Raw genomic sequence first — 15,827 nt, forward strand, 5'->3', positions numbered from 1 at the left:
AAAAAAAATCCTTCCCATCATGGAAAACTCCAAAATACCCCTCTCTACCTTTCAAAGGAACAAAGTCTACCAAGGTTAACAAAGTCGGTGAAAATTTTAATCTATAATGGAAGTGAATGAATGAATGAACTGAAATCATGGAATCAGAAAACTCCAAGTGAGAGAGTCTTCGGTAAAGCTTCCTGTGCATCTCTGGAGGGGAACACCTGGGCGGAGACGAAGCACAGGACACAGCACCTGAAGGGCAATGGCACTCACACCATTGTGCTGCTCCCTGCTGTGGACTGAGCATCACTCTGCAGGCCCCTCCACCGCAGCATGTACTTTTTGGTTGAGGCTTGGATGGGAGGTGACTGACTTGACCTTGGCTACAAAATGCAAGTGCAAGAATAGACTCAAAGTATTTTTAACTCCACTGAGCCACAACCTCTAGTTCCCTGGGAAGAAAAACCCTAAATCACACTTGGTTCTGGATTTAATGACTATTAATTACTACCTCTCTTTTCAGTGGAGAAATCTTATTTCACCTGGAGAAATACTGAAATTTATGTTCAATTACAAGAGGCTGTATAAATTCTCTAACAAAATGTTTGTTGTGAAAACCCATTGAGAGCAATAAAATAAGCAATTTTATAAGTTTTCGATGCAGCAGGAAAATTTGGCCACAAATATGTTATGTATATCTGCAGTGTTAAAAATCAATCCCTCTGGTTGCCAAGAGAACTGTAAATCCATTTATTCCATTCTATTCATTGCTTTATAGAGCTCACCCTCAATGAGAAAACATTTAATATCACAGCCAATTTAGTTACTGAAAGCTGCAGTCGGAATTTTAAACAATTAAGCCGTCAACAGTAACAGGTTAGCAAAACAATACTTAACAGTTTTCCCCTGATAGGACAGGCTCCACAGCCTTCTCTTGGATCGAGTCCCTTGCCCTTACTGTGTGCTCAGTCGCTCAGCTGTGTTTCTTTGTGGTCCCATGGACCGTAGCCCTGCCAGGCTCCTGTGCCCATGGAAAATACTGTGCCCTGTATTATCAAGAATACTAGAGTGGGTTGCCATTTCCTATCCCAGGAGATCTTCCTGACCCAGGGATCGAACTTGAGTCATTTGCATCTCCTGCACTGGCAGGTGGATTCTTTTTACCACTAGTGCTATCTGGGAAGACAAGATCCTTATAAGTCATAATAAACCAGCATAGCAATCTTGCAAGAGCAAAGGACAGGTAGAGGTGTATGTATTTTTCTATAAAAGAAGGATGGGGAATTTTATTTCATTCACTCATTCAAGCAACATTTAATGGTCAAGAACTACCTGCCAGCTGCTTGAAGTAGGTGTTGGGCTACAGTGTGCATAACATAGAAGGGTCCACAGTTCACCAAGAAGATAAAATGAGCTGATTGAAACTGTTTTCTTTAGTGTTGCCAACTAGGGCTTAAAGAGCTGTTCTTCATCTCCTGCTTCCCCGAGGCCTCGCCTACAGGGCCGGGTTCCGATATCTGACCCTGGGGCTGCAGGATGGCTCTGAGCCTTTTTCGCCACACCCTCTCTTTAGGTGATTTACAAACCATCCTCCCCTGATTCCTCCATTTCCCAGAAGGCAGTTACCACACATGGGTGCTCAACTGGAGCAGCGGCTTGCCTGAGCGCATGTGTGTGTTCTCATCATTCTGTACAAGGGAGTGTTTTTATCAATACAACATAGAAAACCAGAGAGATGATCCTCTATCCTCTCCGCCTCTCTCTAACCTGAGCATCCAGACACTCCCCTGAAGAGAACTATGATATGACTGAGTATCTGCAGGTAACTTCACTTTAGGACCTCAAGGATTCTTTTTCAACTGCCCCCCAAATAAGGACATTCCTTCTACAGCCTCCATTTTGGTCACCCAGGCTCTGCACCAGTGCCTTAGGGGGTGAGCTGTTGCTCTAGTATATTGTTACTGTATTTAAAGTGGCATTTATCAAGGACTTAGTCTATACCAGGCATTATTAGGCTGAGTAATTCACATGTATTAGCTCATCCCACCCTCACGAACACCCCAAGAGTTCCATATTATTGTTTCCACTATATGAAAAGAAACTGAGGGACAAAAGGGTTAAGATAGCATTCAAAGCTGCTCACCAGTAAGTGAAGGAATCAGTATTTGAAACCATGCCGTCTCATTCCAGGGCCTAGACTATTAAAGTCACACCACTGCTTTATTATGCTTTATTATGGTAGCTTCCCTGGTAGCTCAGATGGTAAAGTGTCTGCCTGCAATGTGGGAGACCCAGGTTCAATCCCTGGGTTGGGAAGATCCCCCAGAGAAGGAAATGGTAACCCACTTGCCTGGCAAATCCCGTGGATCAAGGAACCTGATAGGCTACAGTCCATGGGGTCGCAAAAGAGACAGCCACGACTGAGCGACTTCACTTTGTACTGCCCGTCTAAATTTGCTGCCTTACTCCTTTTTACCCTACACTATTATTCCACCACTTTAAAATCTCACAAGAGCTAAGAGTGAGTAGGAGGGAGACATTCTTTGCTAAAAACCGGAAGCTCGACATTTAGATTTCTTAAAGACTCCAAAGAGAATACAGGCATACCTCGTTTTACTGTACTTTCCCTTGGTACACTTTGTAGTTACTGTTTTTTTTAAAAAACAAATGGAAAGTTTGTGACAACCCTGCCTGGACCAGGTCTACTGGTGTCATTTTTTCAACAGCATTTCCTCACTTCATGCCTTGGTGTCACATTTGGGTAATTCTTGCAAAATTCCAGACTTCTACATTATTATTATATTTGTTATTGTGATCTGCGATCACTGATCCTTGCTGTTACTATGACGACCGGCTGAAGGCTCAGAAAATTGTTAGCATTTTTAGTAATAAAGCATTTTAAAATTAAGGTATGTACATTGTGTTTTCTTTTTTTTAACAGACATAATGCTATTGCACAATTTAAATATATTTTCACTGGGAAACCACAAAATACATATAATTTGCTTTATTGCGATATCCACTTTATTACAGTGGTCTGGAACTGCACTCACAGCAACTCTGAGTTAAGACTGTATATAATGAAAATGCTCCACCCCCTCCAAAATGAACAGCTATTAAAAAAGAAAGGTTATCATTTGATTTTTAAAATTATGTTGATTTGGAAAGTTTGTATTCTCTGACAAAAGGCAAAAAAATTGAGAATTAAATAAAAACATTTAAGAACAGAATTAAGAAATTTTGGATTACTATCATGCTACCAGATTATTTTTGTCTATGTATGCCAGAAATTAGAATGAGACAGACAATTCCTAAAATTCTGTAACTAAAAAGTGATGCTTTAAAATCTTGGTCCAAGTGCCAAAAGAAAATACTGAATCCATTTATTACTCTGGGAATACATATACACCTGAAAATCAATTCTCTCAACTAACATGCTAGAAACTAAAAATTAAGACTATAAACTCCACCTTATTACTTCCAGTATTATCATTATAACACCTTTTATTAACAATAGTGTTTGAGAAGTTCATGCTCATATTCTATCCCTAAATCCTGACCATTTCTTTCCTTCCCATCTAACGTATTAAATTACTTTGTCTCACTTCTCAAGGGATGAAAATTTAGTCCTAGCTAAGATGACTCTATTCCAACAATTATTGTGGTATATGTATTTTTAAAACTCGGGTTTCCTTTAAGAACTTAATTATACATGCATATACATGTCTCCCAAGTGGGTACGTCTTTCAGATAATATATCAACATATATCCTGTTTATTTCTATACTGTCAAATTTCATGAATCATCTCTTCCCATCATTATTATTTTCATTATTATCTTTAAAAAACTAATTACCAAATAATGTGTTTCATGAGTTCCTACAAGTATGTACCTACTTCCTGTCTCCTGCACTTCACTGGAAGGATTCAGACTCAGTCATTATAGCCCAGAGCTGATGAAGGGGAGCAGGCCCTTACAAATACTTACATTTGCATTTGTATCAACCCTGTGTGGCAGCATTTTTTGGTTTGTCAAAACTCACATGTTCAAGAATAAAAATACCTACATAGGCAAAAGCTAGTGCAAGTTTATAAGGAAAAAAGACATGTCTTAAATACCAATAGTTGAGTGAAAGTTGCTCAGTCGTGTCTGACTCTTTGCGACCCCATGGACTACACAGTCCATGGAATTCTCCAGGCCAGAATACTTGGAGTGGGTAGCCTTTCCCTTCTCCAGGGGATCTTCCCAATCCAGAGATGGAACCCAGGTCTCCCGCACCGCAGGCAGATTCTTTACCAGCTGAGCCACAAGGGAAGCCCAATAGTTGAGTGGTCTCAGGCAAAATGATCCCTTAAACAGGTTTCCATATGTGGAAAATGGGGACTCTAGATCAGACTTGTCAGATGGATGCATACAGTGTTCCAGGGCAGTACCTTCCACCCTGGTTCTTTAGAAAATGGTGGTCATTATCTTTACTATTATCTACATCCAGTGGTATGTTGTTTTTTTAGTTCAATACATTAAATATTCCTAGGTAGAGAGATAATATAAGTATGGAGACTAGTTTAACCTATTTTACTAGAGGAGTTTCCCTGGTGGCTCAGATGGTAAAGAATCTGCCTGCAATCCAGGAGACCTGGTTTCAATCCCTGGGTTTGGAAGAGTCCCTGAAGAAGGGAAAGGCTACCCACTCCAAGTATTCTGGCCTGGAGAATTCCATGGACTATGTAGTACATGGGGTCGCAAAGAGTCGGACACAACTGGGTGACTTTCACTCGATTAGTGAAAGTGGGATTGGTTACCCCCTCCAGTGTTCTTGCCTGGAGAATCCCACGGGCAGAGGGGCTATAGAGGTGGGCTATAGTCCACAGGGGTCGCAGAGAGTTGGACACGACTGAGTGACTTATGACCAACCTAGATAGCATATTAAAAAGTAGAGACATTACTTTGCCAACAAAGGTCTGTCTAGTCAAGGCTATGGTTTTCCTGTGGTCATGTATGGTTGTCAGAGTTGGACTGTGAAGAAAGCTGGGTGCCAAAGAATTGATACTTTTGAACTGTGGTGTTGGAGAAGACTCTTGAGAGTCCCTTGGACTGCAAGAAGATCCAACCAGTCCATCCTAAAGGAGATCAGTCCTGGGTGTTCTTTGGAAGGACTGATGCTAAAGCTGAAACTCCAGTACTTTGGCCACCCCATGCAAAGAGTTGACTCATTGGAAAAGACTCTGATGCTGGGAGGGATTGGGGGCAGGAGGAGAAGGGGACGACAGGATGAGATGGCTGGATGGCATCACCGACTCGATGGATATGAGTTTGGGTGAACTCCGGGAGTTGGTGATGGACAGGGAGGCCTGGCGTGCTGTGATTCATGGGGTCGCAAAGAGTCGGCCATGACTGAGTGACTGAACTGAACTGAGCGACTAACACACACACACACACACTCTTTGCGAGAAGCAAATATGAAGCATACAAATCATTATTATAAAAACAAACCAATAAACCCCTGGAACAAAAATATTCTTAACCTAAGAATTCTGTGAGCTGCAAAAAGGCTTAAAATACTAGTCAATGGTCCTGCTTACAACTGGCCCTAACAGACACAGCTGGCTGCCTTCCCCAAGGCTTTCTTCTCTTCCCTACCTCTTTTCTGACTGAGCCCTAGTGTGTCTGGATTCAACTCAGAGAGTGAATTCTGACTAATGTAAACCAAAAAATGGTGGCTTTGTTCCTTGCCAGTGATTAGTGTAGGAGGGCATGTTACTCTAGGCCAATGACCCTCAAGGAGAGGGCTGTTGGGGGAGATCCTGGGAAATACTTCTTTCCTCTTAAAAAAAAAAAAAGACAAATGGAGGGGGAAAATAGTCCCTCTTCCTCTGCTGGATTTTGCTGGGTCTGAGAATAAGCTGATATGCAGAAGATGGAACAGGGAAAGATGGAAAGAACTTGGGTCCTCACTGACAACTCTGAGCCACTTATTGCCTCTGTGTTATGAGACCCCCAAGTAACTTTCATTTATATTTACCTTGTAAGAAATTAAAGCTGAGAAAAAGTCAAATGTAAGAATATGTAACAAATATACATTCCACTACCCAGAGCAGCAAAGGTATCAACACATGTCATGTAACCTCTTAGAAAACTCCATTATATACCTGTGAGAATGAGAGTATAAAAGGCAAGTAACATCTTAGCATTATTAGAAGAATAACTTTGATATCATGGGTCCCTTGACAAAGTTCTCAGGGACTCCAGGAGACCCTGAACCTCATTTTGAAAACTGCTGGATTAAGCTACTTTATATTAACTTAGAAAAAAATTATTTGCTACTGTAATTAAATGATAGAGTTTTCTCCAAAAATGATCACTTAATAAAGGGTTACCATTATAACACATCTAATTTTATCAAAGCAATCAAAACTCTACCCCCAAACCCTAAACACCCACCTTCTCAAACCCAAGTGACAATTCTTAGACAAAAGCAAAGATGATATAAACATGTAGACCTAAGTAGTTACCAAGGGGATCTGGGATGGAGCCAATGAGAAAAAACTTAATCATCCCCATAACTATATTGAACTTTTTAATGCTACCTTTTCCTAATGTTGCAATTTATCAGTAAAATTCAGCAAAAATGTAAGTTCTCAAAAGTTCAAATATGTTAAGTATGAGAAACTCAAAAGTTTGGATAAAGGGGGAAAAAAAAAATCACAAAAAACAGGTCATAATACATGCATGGGCTACCAGGGCTACGGTTCAGAAGAAAAGGGAGACAAGAATTATTTCTGGACTGGATGAAATGCAGTCTACTTTGAACTCTCAGGCACAGCGTCATCTGATGGTTTCTCTGAGTTAGTATAGGAAAAGAACTAAAATACACAAACATCTATGTTTCTCCCTCACTTCACCCCATATGTGGCTCTGATCTAAGTTTTCCTAAAATAAGGTTGCTATTAAATGAAAGCCTCAAATTTATAATCTAATCCATTTTATATATTATGACTCAAAGCTTGTAATTCAGTACCCATTTCCCAGTATCATCACTCTTACCAGGGTCAGCTACCGAACAGCTTCCTCCCTTCCTCCCCTCTCCCTCCCTCCCTTCCTCTGTCTCTTCATTTACTTTATCGGCTTTGCCTTCTGGCTTGTGGGATCTTAATCCCGATGAGGGATTGAACCTGGGCCCAGCAGTGAAAGTGCCAAGTCCTAACCACTGGACTGCTAAGAAAGTCCCCTAACCATTCCTTTAAAAACCTACACACTATAGAATAAAGCAAAAATAGTATACTCAGTGGAGACCCAAACTATTCTAAGATGTCCAGTAACCTTCTCTACATCTAACGTCAATTAAAATTCCTAAAAAGAGACACACGTTTACCTTGAGCACCAGACAATAGTCTGTAGGAGCTTTGTATTTGTTCCGATAGTCCTGTCCATAGTAGACGTTTACATGATCCAGCTGAAGAAAGCACACCAGGTCCCGAGAGACCTGAGAAGAAAATGCCCAAAAGACTGAATTAACAATAACAAGGTGAGCAAGCAAACATCACTGGTAACAGCTTCTGAGAATCAAGCTTTACCAAGTAGAAATTATTGCTGTTTTGTAGAAGATAAGACAGTGAGATTCTCTATAGATGTTTCTTCCTTAAATCTACCACGCAACAAGAAAGGCAGTCCATTTCACGTACCATCTTCTCATTCATAATGAACACTGACTTACTTGGAAAGGGTGGTATTTTAAAGAGAATTTAAATACAGTATAGTATATCAAATACAATATAGTATTATAATAGAGCTCTCTGGAAAGAACAAGAGATACCAGGCAGTTCAGTGCCTGCTGTGCATGTCTCAAGCACAAAATTCTCAAGTCAGTGTTTCCTCGCCAGTTAAAAAGGGGAGACAACATGTACCTCCCAGGACGGTGGTAAAGACCTGATGAGATGATCCTGTAGAGAGCTTCAACAGCGCTGGCCCCTACTAAGCACAGAAGTGACAGCTACCAACAGAGCCCGCAGCAGAAGTATATTACCTAAGCAAAGCTGAAATGCCTTGTAAGCCCAGAAAGCTATTCTCCCCCAAACAATAAAAAACAAAAATGACTCTGGCAGAAGTTTTAAAAATAATAAAAGCATGGTTTCAAATTCACCAGGAAAACCGAGATGGGCCCAATGAACGAGCAGAAAATAAACATTTTCAGGTTTTCTCTTCCTTATAATAGATCAATAAACAAAGCAATGCTCATGAGTGGAAACAAATCACCACCTGTTATCACTGTGTCAGTCTGCTCACTACAGATTAAAATTAATCAGCATAATGAGGAAGCTTAAAGTCAGCAGAAGGGACACACCTTTGCTTTTCCTTTAGGGACATAGTAGATACCAGATGCTCGCAAGAGGAAATAACGCTTTTTCCAGGACTTCTTGCCATCATCTTTCAACCAAAGGACTCCCTCAATTTCTGGTACAGTTACAGAACTTCCACAAAAACACTCCTACAATAAGAAGATGGTTGGGAAAGACATGATCCTTGGATTCTCAAACCAAAGTTGTGCCTACCCCTGTGAAATGCATGACACTGTGATTAAACTAAAATACCTATGCATAAAAACCATGCTGCTAATTTTACCTCAATTAGAACTTTCCAAACATTACATGGCTTTACTTTGCAACAACTATGGCAATCCCTGTGAACTTTTCCCTAAAATTGTTTTTATGAAACCAAGCTGAAACGTCAGCTGAGTTGCACATAACAGCCCTTAAATGCATTTGTAAAAACATAGATACAGTAAATTTAATGAAAGCATCAGAACTAACAGAAGCATTAGACTTTGTCTCCAAATTAACGTTTAGATTAGCCACAACTGTGTTAGTGGCTCAGCTGTGTATGACTCTTTGGGACCCCCATGGACTGTAGTCTACCAGGCTCCTCTGTCCATGGGATTCTCCAGACAAGAATACTGGAGTGGGTAGCCATTTCCTTCCCCAAGGGAGGGATCTTTCCAACTCAGGGATCAAACCCAGGTTTCCTGCATTGCAAGCAGATTCTTTACTGTCTGAGCTACAAGAGAAGCCCAAATTTATATTAGCTGCATGCTAAATAGGAATATATTTTAAAAGAAGGCAACATGCTAAACAAATGATTGCACTTTCACAATTTAAAAACAATCAGTGCATATGATCTAAAACAAGGCAAGCATTTATTATTTAAATGTTTAATACTAAGTTGAAAGGAATGTAAACAAACTAAAAAGTTTGGATTCTAATGTCTATATTTAGATAAGAATTTAAAAAGTCAATCATGTATTTAGTAAAGGGAAAGTAAAAATCCTCACTAAATTTGAACACATGAATATGAATTAATTTCTCCCCCCAAACACAGAAAAATTAGGAATTATGAAGAGAATTTTTCTTAATTATAACTAGTCTCCCTATGAAAAGCTGAGTGCTGATCTTCATCCCCCAATAGTCTTGTTGCTAAATATGAATTTTTTCAGATAATTTTCAAACATACTAACATCTTGGACCTTAGTTCTCTAAAATCAGCAAAAGGCAAAAATTCAATTATATTTGAATTTGTTTTATTAATCTTCAAAATAAGGAGATGTATATTTTTAGGAAAATAACCATTATGATTTTTTAAATTAGTTATTTCAGACTAAGGTTTGAACTATTTGGTAAATAACTATATACAAATTCCTCTCTGGGTAAGCAGATAAAAAAGCACAATCACACCCTTCACTGACCCAACCTTTTCTCTCACTTGTCCTCTAAAAGCTCCTAAGTCCTTTCAACCCACTAGTATACTGTTTGGCAAAATAATAGCTTTTATAAGGTTCTTCAGTGTTCTAACAGTTACAAAGCTGAACTCTCCCCATCAGGCTATGGAAGAAAACAGGCTTCTCTAGTTACAATTGTAATTATCTATTGTAATTATCAATACAGAGCAATGACATTCTGGACTTCAGAAGAGATGCTTAATATTTTAATATTATAATGTACAAGGAAAGGGGGTGGGGAGGAAGAGTCATACCTCCAACAGCACTTCTTTGTTTCTATCTGCCATCTCAGCTGTTTCCTTTTTCCCCAGAAGGTAATTCTGGAAAAATGAGTAGATGAATGTTAAAGGACAAATCCACTCTACTATTCTCCTGGCACAGGTACACAGATGATTTCTTCTAGACACATAGCAACTCTGCGTGTATTTCTGCCTATGCAGAGTGAGGCGAACATTCCTTTGAAGCCTGTTCCTGCATCTTCACAGAAGTGCTTAATACTGGCCTCCTCCTTACTTTATCCATTTATTTTGAGTTATTCCATAAACCTCCCTCCCCCAAACCCTGAGGAGATACTACATGCAACAGCCAGCAATATGTTTTCATATATCTAATGAAAGCTACACTGACAGGACCTTAAAGGTTTACAAATCATTTAAGTACAACAAGTGGGGCAAATTTGCTTAAAATATGCTGAGCTTAACTGACTCAGATGTAGAAAATTTAATCTATGTTCTGGCTTTTAAAGAAGAAATCCTAAATTCTCTGAGACTACCATGATCTCATTTACTTGACTCAACTAAAATCTGAATTCAAATTATTATCCTTAAGAAATGTTTATTCATAATCATCCGTAAAAAATTGTCAGTATTCCTAAATGTGTATTCTTCACTAAAAATATCCAGTAAAGATGTGTCATGATCATGTAGTCTGAAGGATAACTATTCAATAACTTTAACACAGCCACTGTTTTTCCTCATAAATATTTTTTATAGTGGTGTTGTTTTCTTTCACCTATTGATATTTTATAAAATATTTGGGTATTAGGAAAATTAACATAAACATTTTGGGACAAGCAAAGATACCAAACAGATCAAGGTAACATATAATAGAACATGGGACTGTTTATAATCAAGGTTACTGGGATTTTCAAAAAAAAACTCAGAAAACAAATCAAAATGTTAAACGGATAAACAATAAAAGTAGAGAAACTTAAATATATAAGTGCTTTTCTTTGACGGATGAGCCTCACTGAATAAAGAGCAGGGTCCAAAACGGCTCTGAATTAGAACAGAAATCTGCTAACCCCCTGGAGGTAATCCTGCTTTCCCGAGGGCTCACCCCATCTGGTTCTGTGGAACTAGCAGCTTCTTTAAGGCCTGACAGCTGGGCCCCAGCAGACTTGCCACCTCGGCACTAGTGAATGCTCCCATGGGGTTTTGCAGCCATAAAGCTCCAAATGGGTGGCTGTCAGTCTTTTAACTCTATTAACTTAGCAGGCAGAAAATTATATAATATGAACATTTAAGAATTTGACCTCTGCAAGCCATAGCCTCACCTGTGGATTTTTGAAAAGTGCGTATTTTTCTATACGCTCCATAAATATAAGCTTGTTTTGGCTATCTCTTGTCCAATTAAGAAGATTTTCAACCAAGTTTTCATGATCTTCGAAGATTCTCTCTGTCCCAAAATAAAACACCAGTATTTTGTTAGTATTTGTCAGAACTGCATAAAAGACAAGAAACCTTGCGAAGTATTTGACAGCAAAATCAAAGAATCTAAAACTGACACCCTCAGAGACTATCTGGTATTTCCTGTATTTTCAAATAAGGAAACATGCCCTCAAGGTGTTAAGTGACTTTAGCAAGGTCACACAGCTGCTACAAGGAAGGATCAGGACTAGAATCTAGATTGCCTGACTTCAAGGTCTTCTTTAGCCTTCAGCCTTTTACTATCCTGCCCTAAACAGAATCTGTTAGTCGAATTTCATAAATTCTGGTATTGAGTGCTTCCAACACTATTTATTCCTTGTCATTCAAAAACTTCCAAGATGATTTCCTCTTTGGTCTATAAATTGTTTAACATAGATATATTTTCTAATTTCCAAATTAGGAATCAAAGAACATGTCCTATAGTCTGAACATATGTTCAAAGAACATATTCTAGAGATACTGATTTTTGTTTTGAAATTTCTAGAGAGCTGCTCATGACCTCATACTGGAATCAATTTTTGGAAACATTACACTTCTGCCTGTAAAACATGTGTATTTTCCTATTATTAGTGCTCTAAATATATCTATATTCATTTTTGTCTGCTTGATTATATTGATCATTGCAAAGATTCTTAGGTGAAAAGTTTCTACTGTGAAGGCAGACTTGTGCATTTCTCCTGGTAGTTCTGTCAACTTTTGCTTTATGTAATTTAATGCCATTATTACATAAGATTTAGAATGATTTTATCTTCCTGATGATGTATGGTTCTCCTTATCTCTAGTAATGTATATTGCTTAAAGTCTATTTTGTCTGATATTAACATAGTTAACATTATCTTTCTTTTGGTTAGTGTCTTTCCACATTCCTTTTACTTTCAAGCTTTCTGTGTCTTTAGGAAAAAGGTCTTTTGTAGATAGTGAACAACTGCATTTTGTTTATTCATCCTTCCTAATAATCTCTGTTGTTTAAATGAATGATTTACATTTGTCACAGCTTATTTTACCATCTTATTTGGGGTTCTTAGTTTTCTTTTATTCATTCAACAAGTAATAAATAACTACATATTCTATTTGTATCACTGTGCCACATATGATTAAATGATAGTTATGAATCTTAAACCTACAGTCATGGAAATATTCTACAAACTAGCAGCCAAAAATTTTCTGGGTATGGTGATGCCACATCTGTGAACTTGAACCTTTCTAATGCTTCAAGAATAGTTATAATAAGTATTATTAGAATATCTGCCTATATCTGTTAATAAACTTCTAACTGATGGTTTGGTTTTGGGGTTTGTGTTTGTGCATTCTAAGAGAAAAAGGTTAATTATCAAATTTTTATTGCTCTAGAAACTGCTATAAAATATTTAAAGATATAACAGTAAAAGCAATGCAAATATATTTTATAAACAAAATGGCAAGTTGAAATTGACTATTGACTAAATATAGCCTAATAAAATAATTATTGTGAGGTTTCTATAATCACATATTACAAAAAGAAACCTTTTTAAGGTTTTTAAGAGTCAAAGATGGATTTGTATGGAAATACAAAAAACCTTGAATAGCCAAAGCAATCTTGAGAAAGAAGAATGAAACTGGAGGAATCAACCTATCTGACTTCAGACTATACTGCAAAGCTACAGTCATCAAGAAAGTATGATACTGGCACAAAGACAGAAATATAGATCTATGGGACAAAATAGAAAGCCCAGAGATAAATCTACACACCTATGGACACCTTATCTTTGACAAAAGAGGCAAGAAATAAATGGAGAAAAGACAATCTCTTTAACAAGCAGTGCTGGGAAAACTGGTCAACCACTTGTAAAAGAATGAAACTAGAACACTTTCTAACACCATGCACAAAAATAAACTCAAAATGCATTAAAGATCTAAATGTAACACCACAAACTATAAAACTCCTAGAGGAAAACATAGGCAAAACACTCTGACATAAATCACAGCAGGATCCTCTATGACCCACCTCCCAGAATACTGGAAATAAAAGCAAAAATCAACAAATGGGACCTAATTAAACTTAAAAGCTTTTGCACAACGAAGGAAACTATAAGCAAGGTGAAAAGACAGCCTTCAGAATGGGAGAAAATAATAGCAAATGAAACAACTGACAAAGAATTAATCTCAAAAATATACAAGCAGCTCCTGCAGCTCAATTCCAGAAAAATACAACACCCAATCAAAAACTGGGCCAAAGAACTAAACAGACATTTCTCCAAAGAAGACATACAGATGGCTAACAAGCGCATGAAAAGATGCTCAACATCATCCATTATCAGAGAAATGCAAATCAAAACCACAATGAGGTACCATCTCACCCCGGTCAGAATGGCTGCTATCAAAAAGTCTACAAACAATAAATGCTGAAGAGGGTGTGGAGAAAAGGGAACCCTCCTACACTGTTGGTGGGAATGCAAACTAGTACAGCCACTATGGAGAACAGTGTAGAGATTCCTTAAAAAACTGGAAAGAGAACTGTCATACAACCCAGCAATCCCACTGCTGGGCATACACACTGAGGAAACCAGAGTTGAAAGAGACACATGTACCCCACTGTTCATCACAACACTGTTTACAATAGCCAGGACACGGAAGCAACCTAGATGTCCATTGGCAGACGAATGGATAAGAAAGCTGTGGTACATACACCCAATGGAATATTACTCAGCTATTAAAAAGAATGCATCTGAATCAGTTCTAATGAGGTGGATGAAACTGGACCCTATTATACAGAGTAAAGTAAGTCAGAAAGAAAAACACCAATACAGTATATTAACACATATATATGGAATTTAGAAAGATGATAATGATGACCCTATATGCAAGACAGCAAAAGAGACACAGATGTAAAGAACAGACTTTTGGACTCTGTGGGAGAAGGTGAGGGTGGGATGATTTGAGAGAATAGCATTGAAACATGTATATTATCATAAGTGAAATAGATCGCCAGTCCAGGTTCGATGCATGAGACAGGGTGCTCCAGGCTGGTACACTGGGATGACCCAGAGGGATGGGATGGGAGAGAGGTGGAAGGAGGGGTACATGATGGGGAACACATGTACATCCACGGCTGATTCATGTCAATAGCAAAAACCACTACAATATTGTAAAGTAATTAGCCTCTAATTAAAGTAAACAAATTAATTTAAAAAAAAGTCAAAGATGGTATCAAAAAAATGAGGAATTTTCAAAGTTAAAAAACACCATAACGAACTACAAAACATAGGAAACTAAGACTTAGTTAGTACATCTAGCTAAAAATAAGATGTGCTTTATGTTTCCCCTGAAAGTCAAATGTTGTTATCAAGGCTTCAGTACAAATGTGAATAAATGTGATGGCTTTTAGTAATGTGTCCAATATATGCAGTTCTTAATAATATCTGAAGGGAAAAAATATTTTATTATCTTAAAAAAAGGACAACTTTGTTTTGGTCAGAAGAAAATCTAAAATGAACTGGAAATGATACTGTACTCAAAGAAATCTCAAAATATATGGGGGAAGAAGGGGAAAAGATAAATGTAAAAAAGCCAGGGTTATACTATAGGAAAAAATATTAAAATGTCTCTAGTTGCTTTTATCAACATGAAAACAGCTGAAATTACACAGAAATTTAAAAAATAATTATAGCAATGATATTACTAACCCATCTGTAACTCAGAGATGGTTTCCACCAGAGACCAGTCTAAACTATAACCACAGTGGGATTTGTCCATCAGGTTATCCAGCACTTGTCTCACTGTCTGCCTCTCATCCACCATCATTGTTTTAGAACTATCATCAGACATGTGGACTCTAATCACCAGCTGTTAAAAGGAAAAAGGAAAATTAAATACAAACTGAAAAACAGGCATTCTAAAAACTTCCAATATTGAATAATATTCTGAACAACGTCCTTAGCTAAATATAAGTTAAAACACAAATAATGACTTTATTATGCAAGAATATTCTAAAATTAAGTATTCAATAACTAAACAAATTTAATGCTTTTTTAAAAATTAAAATAACATATAAGATTATAATAAAGCTATTTTGTTTTACTCTTTTAGAATTTAGAACCAGAAAAGTTATTTCTTTTATAATGTATTTTATTCACCAACAAATACATATGGAAATGTATTTAGAAAGAAATACCCTGCTATAGCTTGCTGCATCTTACAGTTATATTATATAAACAAGGCAATTCTTTATAAATCCATAAAATGGATAAAAATCCCAAACCAAGAAAAAGCCCAAATATCACCTTTTTCACTTGTGCCTCTTTAATTTTCTCTAGGGCAACTCTGATCTTCTCAGCTTTCAATTTTGCTGCCTGTTCTTCCTGTGGACACAAAGCACTTCAGATAAA

The 15,827-nt window shown here is 37.6% G+C and overlaps 1 protein-coding gene across 5 annotated transcripts in view; it reads right to left on the reverse strand.

Annotated features, from left to right (window-relative positions):
• RAPH1 (Ras association (RalGDS/AF-6) and pleckstrin homology domains 1) overlaps window positions 1-15,827 on the reverse strand; it is a 100,863-nt gene that overhangs the window by 12,106 nt on the left and 72,930 nt on the right. For all 5 annotated transcript variants that reach the window (XM_069578066.1, XM_069578065.1, XM_069578064.1 and 2 more), the window contains 6 exons: window positions 15,723-15,800; window positions 15,126-15,285; window positions 11,310-11,431; window positions 10,009-10,074; window positions 8,327-8,470; window positions 7,358-7,468 (listed from right to left, as the gene is read on the reverse strand). In XM_069578066.1, coding sequence (XP_069434167.1) covers window positions 7,358-7,468; window positions 8,327-8,470; window positions 10,009-10,074; window positions 11,310-11,431; window positions 15,126-15,285; window positions 15,723-15,800 — 681 coding nt within the window. The remainder of the gene's footprint in view (window positions 1-7,357; window positions 7,469-8,326; window positions 8,471-10,008; window positions 10,075-11,309; window positions 11,432-15,125; window positions 15,286-15,722; window positions 15,801-15,827) is intronic.

The sequence above is a fragment of the Ovis canadensis genome, chromosome 2, assembly GCF_042477335.2.
Source record: "Ovis canadensis isolate MfBH-ARS-UI-01 breed Bighorn chromosome 2, ARS-UI_OviCan_v2, whole genome shotgun sequence".
Lineage (NCBI taxonomy): Eukaryota > Metazoa > Chordata > Mammalia > Artiodactyla > Bovidae > Ovis > Ovis canadensis.